The sequence below is a fragment of the Heterodontus francisci genome, chromosome 20 (genome assembly GCF_036365525.1).
Source record: "Heterodontus francisci isolate sHetFra1 chromosome 20, sHetFra1.hap1, whole genome shotgun sequence".
Lineage (NCBI taxonomy): Eukaryota > Metazoa > Chordata > Chondrichthyes > Heterodontiformes > Heterodontidae > Heterodontus > Heterodontus francisci.
This window is the reverse complement of record NC_090390.1, coordinates 79460077-79477633: the sequence shown is the minus strand read 5'-3', so window position 1 is coordinate 79477633 and position 17557 is coordinate 79460077. Positions and strand designations below refer to the sequence as shown.

General features: G+C 40.5%; 1 protein-coding gene across 7 annotated transcripts; it reads right to left on the bottom strand.

The window, feature by feature from the left end:
• Window positions 1-825: 825 nt before the first annotated feature.
• On the bottom strand, window positions 826-16701 carry nkx2.3 (NK2 homeobox 3). Of its 7 annotated transcripts, none has more exons than XM_068053090.1 (3): window positions 16322-16701; window positions 4611-5023; window positions 826-3232 (listed from the first exon to the last, which is right to left on the bottom strand). In XM_068053090.1, the coding sequence occupies exons 2-3, from the start codon at window positions 4933-4935 to the stop codon at window positions 2598-2600; spliced, it is 960 nt and encodes a 319-aa protein (XP_067909191.1). In that variant the 5' UTR covers window positions 4936-5023; window positions 16322-16701; the 3' UTR covers window positions 826-2597. The 7 variants fall into 7 exon arrangements, with proteins under 7 accessions (XP_067909191.1, XP_067909192.1, XP_067909193.1 ...); XM_068053091.1 differs by having other exon boundaries at window positions 16382-16701; XM_068053092.1 differs by having other exon boundaries at window positions 16513-16701.
• Window positions 16702-17557: the final 856 nt, after the last annotated feature.

Below are 17557 nucleotides of genomic sequence, written 5' to 3'. Positions count from 1 at the left end.
TTCACCAAGCACAAAACAAAGTTAAGATGGGGAGGAGGGGTTGGGACGAAAAAAGCAAACAGATTTTGGGCATCGTTCTATTAATCAGCCTATTAAATGGGGCATATTTACAAACGTCAATCTCGGGTCTTTAGGGTTTTGTTTCTGCGCGGAGCCTCCGTCTTTCCGACACCCACCTTTTGTTCCCGACACTAATAAAAGCCATTGTCGGTACCTCGCTGCCTAACTCGGACATTCTTTCAGCGTACTTAGGGCTTCTAATCACACCTCTCAAAAGGTTTTTTCTATATAATAACTTTCTCTTTCACAGCGCTTGGCACATGAACAATTCATGTCGAGTGTGTGGCAGGAGATGGCCTTTCCACCTTTCTGTGCGAGGCAATTTAGCAAAGGACACGATCACACAAAAGCAGCTTTTTTGGGGGGGCAGTTTTACACAGCGTCTGAATAAACATTTCATTATTTTTTTTTATAGAGAGAATTAAGTTTCGTCTGGGGATTTCCTTTTTTAAAAAGAACTATTTTTATTTGAAAGTTTTTTTTTTCTTGAACCTATTTGAATTAAAAATCGCTTTCGTGCTTATATCATGCTTAATTGATTATGCGTTCCTTCAGAAACTTAAGGCGGTGCCTTTTGGCCCAGCTAAACCCATTTTATTTCTAACCTGACGTCTCATTTCACAAGTAGTTCGTAGAGTCGATTAAAACTCCAAAAATGGGAACCGCGTGGCCTCTTATAACCTGCAAATCCATGCTTTGTGATGCAGAATTACTTTCCAGTTCTTTTATTCCAGCATCTTTTTATATAACAATATGCGGGCATAAATGTTTAAAATAGAGATATGCTCTAACTAGCGGTTAAGACATTAAACAAGTCATAACACACGGGAAGCATTTTTAAAAAGGCGTTGTTACTAATTAAAACTTAAGGAAACCCGAGTGACTATTTTTCTGATGTCCGAAACTTTACCGAAAAGTTGTATTTATGCTAATACAGGCGCCCATGGAAAATAATGGATCCAAAACAAGTACACAAGGGACTCAAGTATGAACATATTGCACCTCAACGTTTATTTTTAACTCCACTTAGTGTATTCCAGCAATTGTTTTGAATAGCAGAGTGTATTATACAAGCTGGAAGGGTGGGGGCGGGGAGGGGGGGGGGGGGGGGGCTGATCCATAACTTTGCTATATACATAACTTTATACATGTTTTAGACTTTAACACTCAGAACTAAAATACAACTTAGAGCGAGGTTTCTGAGGATCTCGGTAGAACGCACGAGACATTATTTGGCAAACAAAACTATACGTTTTTTTTTTCTGCCCCATCTTAAGGGAGGGCTCACTCGCAGCTAATAATTTTTGCACGTTAATTTGCTTTAGTGGTATTTTCCGATATTTAAAGCGTGCACAGCCGCTTCCCTTTAACCGTGAGGGCATCGAACACGTTGCACGACTTCAGAAAAACGCTGAATAAGGTAAATCCCTGATTTTCAATTGTGACACCAAGGACGGAGTTCCGCAGTGGAAGGGTCAGTTAAAACTATTACAGCACTCCATATTTGGGCACGGTAGTGTAGTGGTTATGTTATCACTTCATAATTGCGCTTTAAGAATTTGAATTCAGTTTACAAACTCTAGTAATAAATTAAAAAAAAGCTGGTATCAGTAAAAGTGACACATGGACGTTCGTAAAAAACCAAAATTGGGTTACAAATGTCTTTTACCTGCCTTCTGGCCTATATGTGATTCCATTCCCACACCAGCGTGGTTGACTCCTAACCGCCCTCTAAAGTAGTCTATTGTATCAAACTACTTCAATTCAAGAAGATGGCCCACCTCCTTCTCAGGGCAACTCGGGACGGGCAATAAATGCTAAGTAACCCACATCTCCCATGATGAATTAATAGAAAAGCAGAATACTGCAGATGCTGGAAATCTGAAATAAAACAAAACCCAGAAAATGCTGGATACACTCAGCAAGTCTGGCAGCGTCTGTGGAGAGAGAAACAAGAGTTAACGATAACAGATGCTGCCTGACCTGCTGAGGATACTCAGCATTTTCTGTTATTATTTTATTTTAATTATTTATAAGGTCCTTTTTTCCAACTGGTAATGCCGTTCTTGGAGGTGTGAGAAATACTGGAGCGTGTAAAACACTGTTAAAAAAAATTCCCAGACAACTGTAGTCGAGGTGTGACAGCAGTCTTCCCTTTTCTCTATCTCCGTTGTTCAATTCTCTTCATATATCCATTTTGAGTCTACTGTTGGATGGGACAGTTCTGCGGGACAGAATATGGAAGATGATTCGTGTTCGTTTCTCCGTCGAAGTCTAACATACAATCGAACCATATAGGATGAAATTACATGGGTTAGAAATAATATACAATATACACATAGAGAACGAGGATAATACTTGGCGGATAGCATCCCACCAAATCGGCAATCAATACGGATTTTCCAGGCGGGATTCTTGAAATGTAATAATGTTGGTCTTTTTAAAAAAAAAACTCCCTTTAAATTTTCAAACGATCTACATAAAAAAAGTTCAGAGCAATTGAAAACATCCAAAAGCTCTCGTCTCACAAGTCACCTTTACCATGCCCTGATGCCCTGTAGAGTCCCTTGACAGGCTGGTACGGCGGCTCCTTGGTGAGACTGCGTCTGCATTGCGCTGTTCACATTACTGAGGTCCACGTTCATGAAGGCGTTGGGCGCTGAGGAAGGCTGCAGCGATGGGATGCTGGTGTAAGTGCAGCTGTAGTTTGCGTTGTAGGCTGGGGTGCCGCCGTAACTGCCGTACGAGGCTGGGTAGCCGTTGTAAGCATAAGCGTTGGCCCCGACGCTGTAAGGGCTGTTGTAACTTTGGGATCCTGCTATACACGGCTTGCCGTCCCGGACCAGCACGGGGACCGCCACACGTCTGGGCGGAGGTGGGTGATGGTGACCCGCCATCTCCAAGGATTTGTCCTGCCGCTGCCTTTTGCACTTGTAGCGCCTGTTCTGGAACCAGATCTTCACTTGGGTGGAGGTGAGTTTCAGAGTGTTGGCCAGGTGTTCCCTCTCGGGGGCAGACAGGTATCGCTGCTGCTTAAACCTTCTCTCCAGTTCAAACACCTGAGCCTGGGAGAAAAGTACACGAGGTTTCCTTCTCTGCCTCTGCTTCGGTCGTTCTCCATCTTCGCCCTTATTGTTCTCGCTTTCTGGAGAGTTTTTCAACGTGCAGGTTTCTGCAGAAACATGACTGAACCATGAATAACACGCTTGACTTGCACCTTGCAATAGGGAGCGTACTTTCCAGCAACAGCCGGAAAATGCAGTGCTTTAAAAATATAATTAATTAAATAATAATATTTGGGTTCCAGGGATATATTGGTGAGCAACTAATGAATCCTGGATTATTGGCGAGAGTGCTTTTAATCTACTTCAGATCAGGCAGCTTTAAAGAGGGGATTGCAACTCTATCTGGCATATAGGAAATTCATCCACATTTCACCAAAGTGATATCTCGGGCAGCTCAACTGTTGAACTGAATTAAGTTCAAATTGAAGGCTAAAATATCATGTCGACCATTTTGTTTGCCTTTAATTCCATAATGTGGAGGCGTTCATTTAAGTTAGACAAAATGAAAACAAAATCACGATGTATATTAACTCACCGTGTTTTTCAAAATTTGTACTAGTCTGTATCTGTTGTCAAAATCTGTCTTTTAAAATGTGAGTGCAACTATTCGTAGACGGAAGCATCCCATTAAAATGTCATTCTACCTACTCTCTGAATGATCTCACCACACTAATTAACTCGACCTGTTTGAGATGTCTGAACACACACACACACCAATGTACAATATTAAGTAAATACTTTTTAACTACCCGAATTAATAACTATTTTCTGTAACTGTTGGTCACCTTATACATAGGCCCAAAAATGGGATACATACTTATGGAGCTTGTTTGAATAGTTTAAATGCTGGCACGAACACTCTGTATAGTGCAAAACAACCTATACATGGACATCACAGTAAAGGAAGTGAGGACAATTTACAACTCTAATAATTGGTTCAAGGGTTGCAACTTCTGGAAATTTCCAGGGGCTGTGTAACTATATTTGGGACGCTGAATGGAAATAGGGCCCCGTGTTTTCTGTATAAGAACAGATCACTATAAAGCATTTTTTAAAAATATATTCTCCCAGGTTAATACATTATTTCGGGATTCTTAAGAATGCAAGAACGTATTTGTCCCCGAACATCCTCGAAAATAAATTCTAAAAGTGATTTCGAACGCTGTAATGTTGCTTTCATTTTCAAGGAATTACTTTGTTTTCAAGGAATTACTTTGGGGAGTGGGCGTTAATGTTAACTGGCTGACCATGTCGATGTGCTCGGTAAGAGCTGTAAGAATCCTATTCACGCGATAGCAAAATTAAAAGGTTTCACATTCGAGCAAACCAGCGAAAACAACGTCGCCTTTGCAAAAAAATTTTTTTTTAATTATAATCGTCATTACATTTCAATGCTGCAGGTTTAAAGTTTAACGCAATCTGAGGTTTCCCAATATCTTAGCTCCAATTAAAGTCTTTATAAAATTTATACCATCAGGTACTTACTCTTGTCCTCATCCCGGAGGATCTCGTCTTCTAATTTGGTTTCACAGGGACTCCTCAGTGCTGCGTGAACGTAAAGCTCGGGCGAAAGGCTCGTCTCCCTCTGACTGTCTTGCACCGACAGAGAGTTCAGAAAGGGGATTTTCTCCTCGCCATCCGAGAAGCTGGAAGCTTCTCCGGCAGCGTGCATGCAAGAAGGCGGCGGCTGGAACTGAGACGGTAAATCCTGTTGCAAATGATGGGCCACTTGCTGGTGCGATTGCTGCTCCAGATTCAGAATGTCTTTGACCGAGAATGGCGTCGATGTGACCGGACTGGGAAGCATCATCGGGCAAGATGCGAGGAAATTAATTATAAATCCGCCAGTTTAATCACTCCTTTGCAACCACAAAAAACACAGCACGCCTTTTTCCCACCTAAATTGCAACCGAAAACAAAAGATCTCAAGCTCCCATTAATTGCACAATTTTTCTCTCTCTCTCTCTCGTAAAATTGACATGCAACCACAGTGGATTAGGTGGGATTTTTTTTTGCTGCAGCCAATGGGTTGCAAACTGTGCAGGATTGCCGAGTCCAGTTTTGTTACTGCTCGGCCACCCCGGGAAGTGGCTGGCGTCACAATAGCGGGAGAGGGGCGGAGCCTGGAGACGTCCTTCGTTCACTTGCGCCGAAGATGCAGCGGAGGCGGGGAATGGGCGGGGAGGCGGGAAGCGCGCCGAGTTGTTCCCCGGCCGCCGGTTGGCTAACCCCACGCGTCACGTGCTTCGCCGAGCTCCAGCCTATCCCCGGGCGCAAGAAGGTCGCAGGCTCCAGCCGGCAGCAGAAATGGTTTATTCAGGGTAAAGTAATGCAAAATGCAATTCGAAATTATATCTTTTACTCTTTGCTTTGATATCATAGCTGTGATGTGCACAGTGTTGACTGCGTTTTATTTAAAAATATAAACATTTACCATTAAGAAAACATTAAACCAAGCCAATACATTTAAGCAAATTCAAACCCTTTCCTTCTCTTTGTGCTTCTACACCAAGTGATAGCCACGCATTAATTTAAAAAAAATGTAAACTATATCTCGTTCCCACTATTACCTAAATAGTATTAATTGCATACAAACCAGATAATCACTAGAAGCCAGTACCTGAATAAAGTGAAAAATGACTATTGATCGTGAACACTGTAAGGAACAATGCATGAATGGCTTTCTAACATTTATTATCTCACGGTGTAATTTAACAGCGGAGAAACATCTTTTTGTTATATCTTCAATTTTAATTTATATAAACCTGAATTGAGATGTTAACTGGAGCGTCTGCCTTACGCCAAACCGCAAACTGTACAGGTATTGGGAGAGATGATTTAACTACCTTGCTCTCACACTGTGCCTCTTCTCACCACCACTGGCATTTCTTCAATAGAGCTGGAGCTATCAACCTCAAATCATGGGCAGGCTCCCAGAGAAGCGGGTGTGAACTCGCCTCGCGATCCACTTCTTCCAAGTTTAATTGAATTCAAGTACGGTTGATACTGCATTCCCCCATTTGATAGATTACTGTTACTTCATTCATAATGTATCTTCAGTATGAATGGTAATAATGAAATGCCTTGTAGCTGTCATTATGTAGCACAAGAATAAACGCCTGTAGTTGCTATTGTGAAGTACAATATAGAAACCGCTTTACTCCGAAACTGCCCACATCAACACTGGGTCATAACAGAGATCATGCATTGGAAATGAACAGAGGCGGTGCTACCTCTTCATTGTCGTTCAGCGTGTTTGTTTTGTACACTTAAAAATACATCTTCAAATCTAGAAATACGCAGCAATAAGGAATTTGTCACTTACGTAAACCTATTTCCGCCCTTATTGATTTGTCTTTGATCTCTAGACTTCTTGCGAGTTAAGCAGTTCATAACTCCATGGAGTGTGACCGGACAGTGATACAATAAACGTGTACACAATATTTTAACACGGTTAAACCGTCCAAAGCTCTGGGGAATTTAGCAAAACACCTAAAACTGTAAAATTGCGACATGAACGTAAGTCATAATGAAAAGAAATTGCTAAGAGACCTTCGGAAAAGTGGCTCCCTCCGATTTTAATTTTCCGCTTCTCAGTGTTTCCTCCTGACAATCTTACCGCCGAAGAGAAATCCGCTCGACTGCTTAATGAAAGATGCACCGAGAGATTGGCAGAATGTGCAGGACACCCAGAATGTTTTCTAGGATTATTTATACATTCTGCGGCGAGGCGGATACGTGAGACATGTTCAGGTGTTGCAAAATGATGGTGAAATTAAATACCAGAAATAGTTTCATTGTGTACAGATTGAAAAATGCAACTTTGTTATAGGATTGCAATGTCCTGATACGGCGTTCAAGCTTATTGCGGGCTGGGATGGAGGGTGGGGCTGGTCAAAATCAGGGATATCGCGGCGATAAATACGATTATTGTCCCACCTTGCGCCTTATACGTTTTTTCATCAATAATTGGAGATCTTAGCAAAGGTCCCTTGTACTAACAAAAAGGCCTTTACTGGGATTGGTAAAGATTTACAAAAAAGATTTGTGGAAATATTTTCGTGTGTGCTATCATAGACTAATAAAAGTTCAGTTTTTCGAATATGACAAAGTGTCACGTAAAACACCCACAATATAAACCACTCGATCCATTTCATTCAGAATAGCCATTATCCTCACTCATAGAGCTGTTTACATTCCTACAATCTACACTGTCTTAAAACTCAAGATGAGTCTTATTTAAACAACAACTGCTCGATTCGCCTTATTTCATTAAACCATGGCGGGGTCGTGATTGTGAAATATTAATTACAGATAATCTTGCTACTACAAGGTTTGCCATTGATACTCTTCTCTCCCTACAACTGTATTTTAATGTCCATTTATAAAGGAGCAATAAACGGCATAGATATCTAAATTAAAGTAGAGGGTGGATATAGTCCAGTAAAACTGGTCTGTGGAGCACTGCAAAAATCGCCTGTGTTAGAAGTGTTGATGTTTCTTGTCCTCCGCGCCTCAGTGAAACTCCATAACAAATCTACGTGACACATCTGTATTTTCTTCGGCTTTCGCTTTGCATCCGATTCTCACCCCCATTTGAGTCTGAAGTGAGCTGAAATCAGATGTAGATTACCGCAGTGATCGACTGGCTATTGTAAGAGATATTTCCCGACGCGTGGCTTTTGGATTTCGGAAATCAAATTTAAATGTAGATTTATTGGGGGATGCGCTTTATCTCCTCGCCTAATCGCTGCAACTGGGTTGCATGCAATCTGATCGATGCGTTTTTCGATTCTAAACCGACGCGCTCCGTGTTAAGGTCCGAAGTAGACGATTTAATTAAACACTGTTCTACTGACCAGTTCAATTACGATTAGTTTGTTAGGGGGTTTCTCTCAAGATCAGCCAACGCAACATAAGTAGTTACTTCTGAATTCAAAACATCAGCTACCCTATAATGTGAAGCATGTAGAAAGAAGACCTGTCAGTGAACGCATTAGTTTATTAATGCTTTTAGTGATTCCTAAAACGCTGCGGATCAAGAGGAATGAAATTGGATTCTGTTGCAGATGACAATATAGGGAGAAAAAGTGAAATTATAGAAATTGACAATTTAAGGAGCAAGTAATTTGGGGGAATTTGATTAATACTATTATTTAATCAATATTTTAATCGTTACTTTCTATTTTCACCAATAACTCAATCAATAATTTTTCTCTGAATCAGCCCGATTCGTATGAACTCAGCGTTATTAGTGTTTCATTCGTTTAGTTTTTTCTCCCGTCTTGTGATTTGCTTATAAATTGAGATGTTAACTGGAGCGTCTGCCTTACGCCAAACCACAAACCGTACAGGTATTGGGAGAGATGATTTAACTACCTTGCTCTCACACTGTGCCTCTTCTCACCGCCACTGGCATTTCTTCAATAGAGCTGGAGCTGTAAACCTCAAATCATGGGCAGGCTCCCAGAGAAGCGGGTGTGAACTCGCCTCGCGATCCATTTCTTCCAAGTTTAATTGAATTCAAGTACGGTTGATAGAGATAATGCACGAGTGGTACTTCGTTTGGAGCAGTAGCACTTTCTAAAGCGTTGCAGTGTTGGGAGAATACTCAACGAAGCGATATTAAATGGATCTGCTGGTAATGGAAGGGGAGGGGATATCTGATGGGTGCTCATCGCTGCATTTTTTGGTCATATCTTTTGAAGAAGTGATGAAAAATTATTTCACTCCGCGCAATTGTGCATCGTCTGCTTTTAAAACATGACAAAGTATATGGCAGGACATCAGACCGCAATTCATGTTATTACACAGGCTTTCCATCACTTGCTTGCAAATGAAAGGGTGGAAAGCAATGATTTGAATGCACTTTAACCTAGTTAAATGTTAGTATCTAACTGTAAATTTATGAAATATGGATTAATCATGACTGTTTAAAGAAAGGAATTCGGATGAATACACATCTATCTTGTTAACTTCACAAGCTGCGTTGGAACTGGTGCAAAAAATTACATTGCACCCGCCCTTATCTCTTTCTCAGATCTCCGTTTAAATTAATACGTAATGCGATCATTAATTTGATAGTTGCCACTTTCGCTGTCAGACTACCTATTGTAAACATATTGAAAAGTTACTTTAGTAACCTCGTACATCACTCATTTCCAGATTACCGTCGAACATTCACCTCCTCCGTGTGTTGGGAATAGACGGGAATTCTGAGGGGAGTTTGAGGAACCGAGTGTCCGTTATAAACCGTTTCCGAATTTTTAGTTGTACGGGACCACAAATAAATTTGCATTTCAAATTTGGACAAGGTGGCAGTTTGTGTTTTCAAAGAGGAAAAAAGGGGAGTACCGGTTCACTTGGAGCATAAGAAGTCAAGCGACCATTTGGCCCATCGCCTTGAGCTGTTTCATAGAGCGGTGTTTAAGGCGCTTTCTAAATGGAAGATTTCTAACCATCCGCGCTTATATATCCAGTAAGTTAACGCTCCTATTGCAGCATCCAACTGTATTTTAACAACCCAACTTTTTTTGGCTCGTCTACCTTGTAAATTATTCCAATTACACAGGGTGGGGTATTTCCAACATTTATCAGCAATGAATACGGGCTTTCCTCCCGGTATCTTGTTAACAGATGGCTTTAACTAATTCCCACCTTACACAATGCAGGTTTTAAAATACTCGATGTCCTGCATTTCATTATTTCGCATTGGTGCAAAAAATGCAAGCATGTTTGATATAAGTAGCAGCCGTTCTGATGATTGCAATTTTCACAAGCAATAACTTATATTTCTCTGCTCCTATCTGTTTCTCAAGCCTCCGTTTAAATTAGCATTTAATAAGGCGATGGATTGATAGTTGTCATTATCGCTGACAAATTATAAATCGTAAAAGTTACGTAAAAGCAATCTAGCAACTAAATGCAATTTATGAATCGGTTCCAAAATTCTAGGTTACTGTCTATCGCACTAATATATATTAAATCGCTTTTTTTCTAATATAAATCATTACATAAATCAGCATCGCAACGAAAGAGAAGTATATCAATATTAGACAATCTTTATTGTCTGTACTTGTCTTTTAAAGTTGATAATCTCTGGTTTATTAATACCTTATCACCTGAAAGGCACCCATCTATTTCAATTAAAATTCCGACAGCAACAGCGCCGGCGGTGTCGGCCGATAGGATCTGACACTATCGGGGCTGACTTTCCTTTCTGCAGCAACCAGAGCAACAGCCGAATGGTCGGAGATTGCCGAGACCCTCCAGATGCTGGGAAGGGAAGGGGTTTGGAGAGAGCAGTTAAGTGACCTATAAACCTCTCTTACACACAAAAAAAGATAGCGCGCCTGGAGATAACACAATCGCCAAGTGTGTCCAGGCAGCTTGCTAAATTTATATCTGCTTTGAATAGAAAGCCTGTGGTGAAACGGCCACTACAAAACAGGAAACCCCGTGCGTTTACTGTAGCCATTGTAATGGGCTTTCAGAGGCGTACTTTAATTCTATTAAAGTACTGTACTTTACCCAAGCGATTGAGCTGCCCGCAGACGTAGTAGCAACTCGCTCTCTGTTTCTGCCATATTTAAATGCTACTGTGAAGCACATTTGTCATTCCAAATGGACTGGTGGGTTCAGTTTGAAACATTACCATTTCGACCTGGGGATTGACTAGCTTTGTGTATCTACAGACACACACACACACGCATACAATATTCTTACACATCTCCGTACATACATAATCTACACATATGTCTACATACATATATTTGTACAGTGTCTATAAATTACACTTGAATCCGTCATGTTTGTTGGAACGAAACGATTAGCGGACATAGCCTGAAAATGAGAGCCAGATCTTTCAGGAGTGAAATTAGGAAACACTTCTGCGTGCAAAAGTTGGTAGACGTTTGGAACTCTGTTGGGCAATTGATGCTAGATTAATGGTTAATTTTAAATTTGGGAGTGATAGATTTTTGGTAACCAAAGGTATTAAGGGATATGGAGTTCGGTCACAGATCAGCCATGATCTCACTGAATGGCTAAATGGCCTCCTCCTATCCCGATATTCTTATTACCAGACTCCCAGCATGATGCTAAATAGGAAAGAATGCAGTAAATGTAATAATTTACAAAGTAAAACACGGTTCTGTATATACTAAAACAAGCAGGCCGAGTAGATCATCACCACTGCAAATTACGCTTATAAGTAAAGCAGCGTTTCCAAAATGACAGATCTCCAATGTGAAAGGGAATATGTGCTTATTTCACCGCAGAACAGTAACTACCAGGCAGACTGATTCCGCCTTAGTAATGGTAAAGGGGTCTCTCTGAAAGCCCAAAGGAGCCCATCCCTTTAAAGAAACTTGCTATCCCCCTTCCCCGTAAACTCATCAGTCCAAACAACATGATTGAAGATGTTTAAAATACTGGTTGTTTATTCTGCGGATACTTGAGCATCCGGGGCCTTTAATAGATTTGCCTTCTCTCCCTTCCAGCAGTATAAACAATTATTCGGCTCGCCTCGTAACAGCCAGCGGGTAATAAATCACAGGGCAGTTTTCGCTGGGAAAATGGCTGTTGGGGAAAACTTTCTGCGTTTTTCGTTGCCACGCGGACGGCTGTCAAAGTTTAAACCGCGAGGAAAGTGTCTCCTATCCCCTGCCGCTATTTCTAAATCCAACCGGTGCACGTTTTGTTTCTGAATTTATGCAAATCTGGATCTGTAGCAACTCAAGACATTTAACTTAGGTTTGCTCCCTGCCCATCCCCGCCCCCACTTCTATATCACAAGTCGAGTTTGATTTTCCCGTTTCCTTTTTAATTTATACATACATCTTTATACCGTCAGGGTGCACACATATATGTACAAAATATATCTTTATATGTATATGCGTGTGTCTGTGTGTACATGTCTGTGTCTGTGTGTCTATTAGATATATATGTGCAACAGGCCGCATTTACCGGTTTTGCAGTAGTAAAAAACAAAAGCAATAATAATTACATCTTATGATAATCTTACACAAGTAAATGTCACTCTGGAATGTGAAGCATTTCTGAGAGAAGTGACGAGAAACAATAAAATTGCAAGTCCTTTGGAATTTCAAATTGTTTCCCTGCATTTTGCTCAAGCTGCTGTTAATCCTATATCCGGCATTTATTAGCCAATAAAATACATAATCAGAGGGCCTTTCAAAAATGCCAGGTCTAAATATTAACCTAGTAGCCCAAATATGGTTGATATACGCATTTAATCTATCTGCCTAATACCCACTCACGAACAGAGCCTTTCACATAATAATCTTATAACATTGACAAGCATGTTCGGTTCTGTTTTAACCGTGTTCTAGGCAGCTACACTGTTTTAATAAATCATTCAATCCTATTGCTAGCAGATGCCATTTCCTAATATTGCGTTATGTTGTGTTAGTGCACAATGTGTTACACATTGTCAACGACTGAACCATAAATATATTACTTCAAAAATGTCAATGAAACACAATTGCACGTGATACCGTTAATGGCGTTTCTGCTGGGTTTCTCTTCAACCGCTGGGAGTTGTAGCAAATCATCTCTGGACTGAACAACGCAGATTCCTCATATTGTTAGGGATTCCTATGGCATTTACATGTATGCATGCTTTACCTGGCTCAGAGAGGTGAAGAGGAAAACAAAGAGAAATGCTACACCTGTCACACAACACGGCGCCACTGCCAAATGCTTGGATGCTACTGAGACTCCGGCAGAAGACAGCTTGATAATCCCCATCCGCTTGCCATCAACAATATCTTGTTTAGATTAAAGCCTCCACTCTCTTCACAGCACTCCTACTCCAGACTGTTAGTGCAGACACCCAGCTTTTGTCTTTAAATGGAGAAATCGAGACACAAGCTATTTTTTTTCCATGATGCAATACCTCGCCGGCGGACCACAACCTAATACATCCTAAAATAAACAAGGAAGGGAAACAAAAGAAATACTTCCCTTCCCCTGCCCCCATATCAATATGTTTCGTTTTAGACTGATGCTGAGGAGAGCTGAATCTTATGGAATGGCATACACACAAATACATTAGCAGGTAAGGACATTTTAAACAACTATCTGGTAAAGAATATAGATGGATAATGTAATACTCATTAAGAGGGCGATGTTGGAATTGTAGGGGCTTCATCATGGTGTCAGATTTTTTTACACACTTTACCCGATTTTCCACCTCCACACACACAGAGTTTTCTAAAAAGTACAATAATAAGCCAAGCTACAATAACACAAGAGTGAAAATTACTGACTTCAGACTTTTTAAATCTTCAGTTGCTCTGTGTCTTTTCCGAATATATGTTGTATTGCTTTTCATTTCGCAGTATGGCTTTTACAGTTATATTGTGTTTTTACAAAACTTGGAATCATATTCATATTGAATGGCTTTGAATAAGAAGCCTGTGTAGGTTTAAATGGCATGCAAATGGTTTTACAATTACAACAACAACTTGTATTTGTATAGAGTAATTAGCAGAGTATTAACTAGAGTTTAAGCAGATGCACGCTGTAGTTATGTCACGCTATTTATGTATAAACTGTGTTGTGTGTAGCAGGAGAGAGGTACTGTTTAGTACTGCCCGGCATTGCATAAATCGTATTTAATAGTCAAACGCCGGCCGTTTAAAAAGGGGCCGAAATGTTCAAGACGAGATGGACGATATTGATGCATTCAATGGCGCACGTCGGTTCCAATTTGTGCTTTTGGAAATATGTACAATAAAACTATTATATTGAACCTATCTGATGGCCATAAATCACACAGAAAGGACGGTCTAGAGATGCACTATCTGTCCATGGGAAGAGTATTATGAATGGGCTCCCGTCCATTAATCTTTTTCGTTCACTTTGTCCATTCTAAGAACTAAAAAGCGGTGGGACATTTAAGTTCCGAACGACCTGGGCGAGTATCCCATTCGCAGGAGTAGTGGCTACAGTAGAAACATTCCAAGCAGCCTGCGCTCACGGTACAGTACAATTAGTTCACAGCAGATCAAAATGGACAGCCGTCGCCTTACAAAGGAAATAAATTAGTTTCGTCTTTTAATGCATTAAACATATAACAGTTTTAATTGATCCTGTTTCACTGACTACGACGCGAATATATTAACAAATGTCCTGACTGGCCAGACGCCAGACTAAAAGAGAAACAATTCATTTGAGTGCTGGATGCTTCCGTACCTGTGTACATTCTGTTCGTCCAGCTCACGGCTTCAAGGGAAACAATATTAAAAAATTAAAAAATATCAAACTCAAAACAAGCGATTGTTTACTACCATTCCTGTTAATGACCAGCATCGACACATCTACACACATATATATTTAGGAAGAATAGACAGACAGCTGACTTTGAAGAGTCTTTGGAACTTATTGATGCGTTACTAATAAATATTCGCAATTTTTTCAAAAATTAGGAACCTTTCTGTAATTGTTAATTTAACTTGGCGCTGTATCGTAGATTCCGCCAGTAACAGACTGATGCAGCACATTGTTGTGAACGAGGTTAACGTAAACAGATCGCTTGGATAAATATCGTCTTATATTGGTAACTGTAACTATTCATAGGAATGAATACAACGCGAGTAGTTAGACTCGAAAATTCATGATGGGTTTTTCCCTAGCCGATACAGTCACCTAACAGAAATTCACTAAAGTTCAGTTTAATGAGCATGACAAACCGCATGTAGCTATTTTCATTTTGTGTTCTTATTTGATTTTTAAAAATCTTATGAATTAAATATATTCTGCATTTTGTTTCATCCCTTTTCTCAGTGTTCTCGTTCTCTGTTATTCTAGAGGCCATTATGGATATCTATGTATTTGGTTATATGCTTTTAGGAGCTAGAGAAGGTGATTTGAAGTTCCCGGACTCAACAGCTGAAATCAAGCTTTGCAGGGGTGAAAGCATACTTTCAAACTTCAAAATCTTAACAAACGGAGGTTTCAGTTTGTCTGCGGAATGATGACTGATAGTGTGGGGACATAACTGCAATTTTACAGCCCATATGCTTTATTGCACCTCTTCACAGCCCTGTTATCTTTCAAATCAGACCCTTCAGCAACCCCTCTTTAAAAAAAAATCTATTTTCTTTCAGTCAAAGCGGTCCAGCCCAGGCGTCTAAGCGGCTTGAATAAACTACAAAAATTACCGAATGATTTGAAATAAAGCGAGAAAGTGAATCCGTGAGCAATGCAATGCAGTTCTATTTTCTCAACGATGCCAAGTAAAGATAGAGGAATGCATTCTGTTGGGTGAAAGCTCAATGAAATGATACAAATAATCAATTGGAAATTCAACAAACGTGGACGAATTTCTAATTTTCTGGTGTCTGAGTGTAAAAATGGAATAAGGATGGCTGCACGGGGTGGGGGGAAACTAACTTGAAGGAATTTTTGAACCCTGTGATTGAAAATGAACATCCAGGTAGTTTAGCTCAGATCTGTGAAGGTTAGCTCATTCTAACTCTGATTCCATCAACTTTCATCGTATGGGCTAAAAAGAGCCATTAAAAGTAGAAAGATATACATAGATACATATTTTAAAGAAAGACACTCTTCAAGTCATCGAAATATTTGATTACTATTTGCGGACGATTTTGAAGTTCAACTGTAGCCGCTTTGTAAGGTTTTTGAAGCGCCATTCTTAATACAATGTTATAAAATGGGCGACCATTTATTTTGGGGTCAATAATGTGGACGGATACCCAGTCTATAGTACCTGGGAGATCTAACTGACAATTATGACGATTATAACCATGACAACTCAATCTAAAGAAGATAGTGACAAGAAGAATGCCTAACACTGCCTTCTCGAGGGCAGCTATGCATGGACAATAATTTGCTAGCCCACAAATCAATACCACATTTAAAATGAAAATCATCACATTTTTGGAGCGAGCTAATCGGAGCGATGTCGCAAACCCCTGGAAGGGTATCTAGAGCCCACAGGGAAAATCTTGCTCGAAGTCAACCATTTTTAAACAAGTTACCTACCCACCACCGCCCCCCGGCTCCTTGCACGCTATGTACACCTACATCGCAAAAGTGTTCACAAAGTTTTCCATTTTTGGTTGACATTGCTAGCGAAGTCTTAAAAGACCCTTAAAGAGAACCCAATGGTTAGAAAAGACGCACAGAATAATTCGTATTGTACTCACGTCGCTATATTTAAGGACCAGAGCAATCAGATTACCCAAGAACAAAATCATTTTGCCTACTTCCACAGTTGTAACGGAGGATCGCCGATCCGAAGCGTTGACTGTCTCTCTCTCCACAGATGCTACCAGACCTGCATTTTAGGTTTTTATTCGACATTCTTGTTTAGAATTTGCTGTGATTTTATACTAACCTGGGTAGGCTACACAAAGAGTACAAGGTGACATCTAAAGGATCAGGACCACTAAGTAATCTGGGTAACAAATACATTCAATTTCCAAGTTCCAGTCCAATGGCCCAGGTAAAGTAGAGAATAGTTTTGGAATTTGCGGCTCCGTTCGCTTTTAACTGGTAGAGACACTCAGTGAAGTGGATTGAATGACAGGTTGCCTCTAATTTACCGGAAATGTTGCAGGCTGCTCAAAAACGAGCCTGCCGGAGTCTCTTAAAGCTTTTTTTTCAAATCAGAAAAAACATTTAAACATACTTTATTCCGGACATTGCAAGGTATCTCATGACTAAATATTTGATGACAGCATATGTTACATAATGAATTATTCTGGAGTGCAATTACCACACTAATTCATTGTGACCAGGGCTTTACGGAATTTCGCTGTGATAAGTCGCTATATAAGCGCGTTCATTATTTCGATAAAACACTATGTGGGATTATACTTGCAAGGTTCGCATATATACGATTGACTTTTTATAAAACAACAACGTGCATTAATATAGAGCCTTTTTTTTATTCATTCATGGGATGTAGGCCAGGCCAGCATTTATTGCCCATCCCTAATTGCCCTTGAGAAGGTGGTGGTGAGCTGCCTTCTTGAACCGCTGCAGTCCATTTGGGGTAGGTATAACTACAGTGCTGTTAGGAAGGGAGTTCCAAGATTTTGACCCAGTGACAGTGAAGGAACTGCGATATAGTTCCAAGTCAGGATGGTGTGTGACTTGGAGGGGAACTTGAAGGTGGTGGTGTTCCCATGTATTTGCTGCCCTTGTCCTTCTAGTTGGTAGAAGTCGCGGGTTTGGAAGGTGCTGTCTAAGGAGCCTTGGTGCATTGCTGCAGTGCATCTTGTAGATGGTACACACTGCTGCCACTGTGCATCGGTGGTGGAGGGAGTGGATGTTTGTAGATGGGGTGCTAATCAAGCGGGCTGCTTTGGCCTGGATGGTGTTGAGCTTCTTGAGTCTTGTTGGAGCTGCACCCATCCAGGCAAGTGGAGAGTATTCCA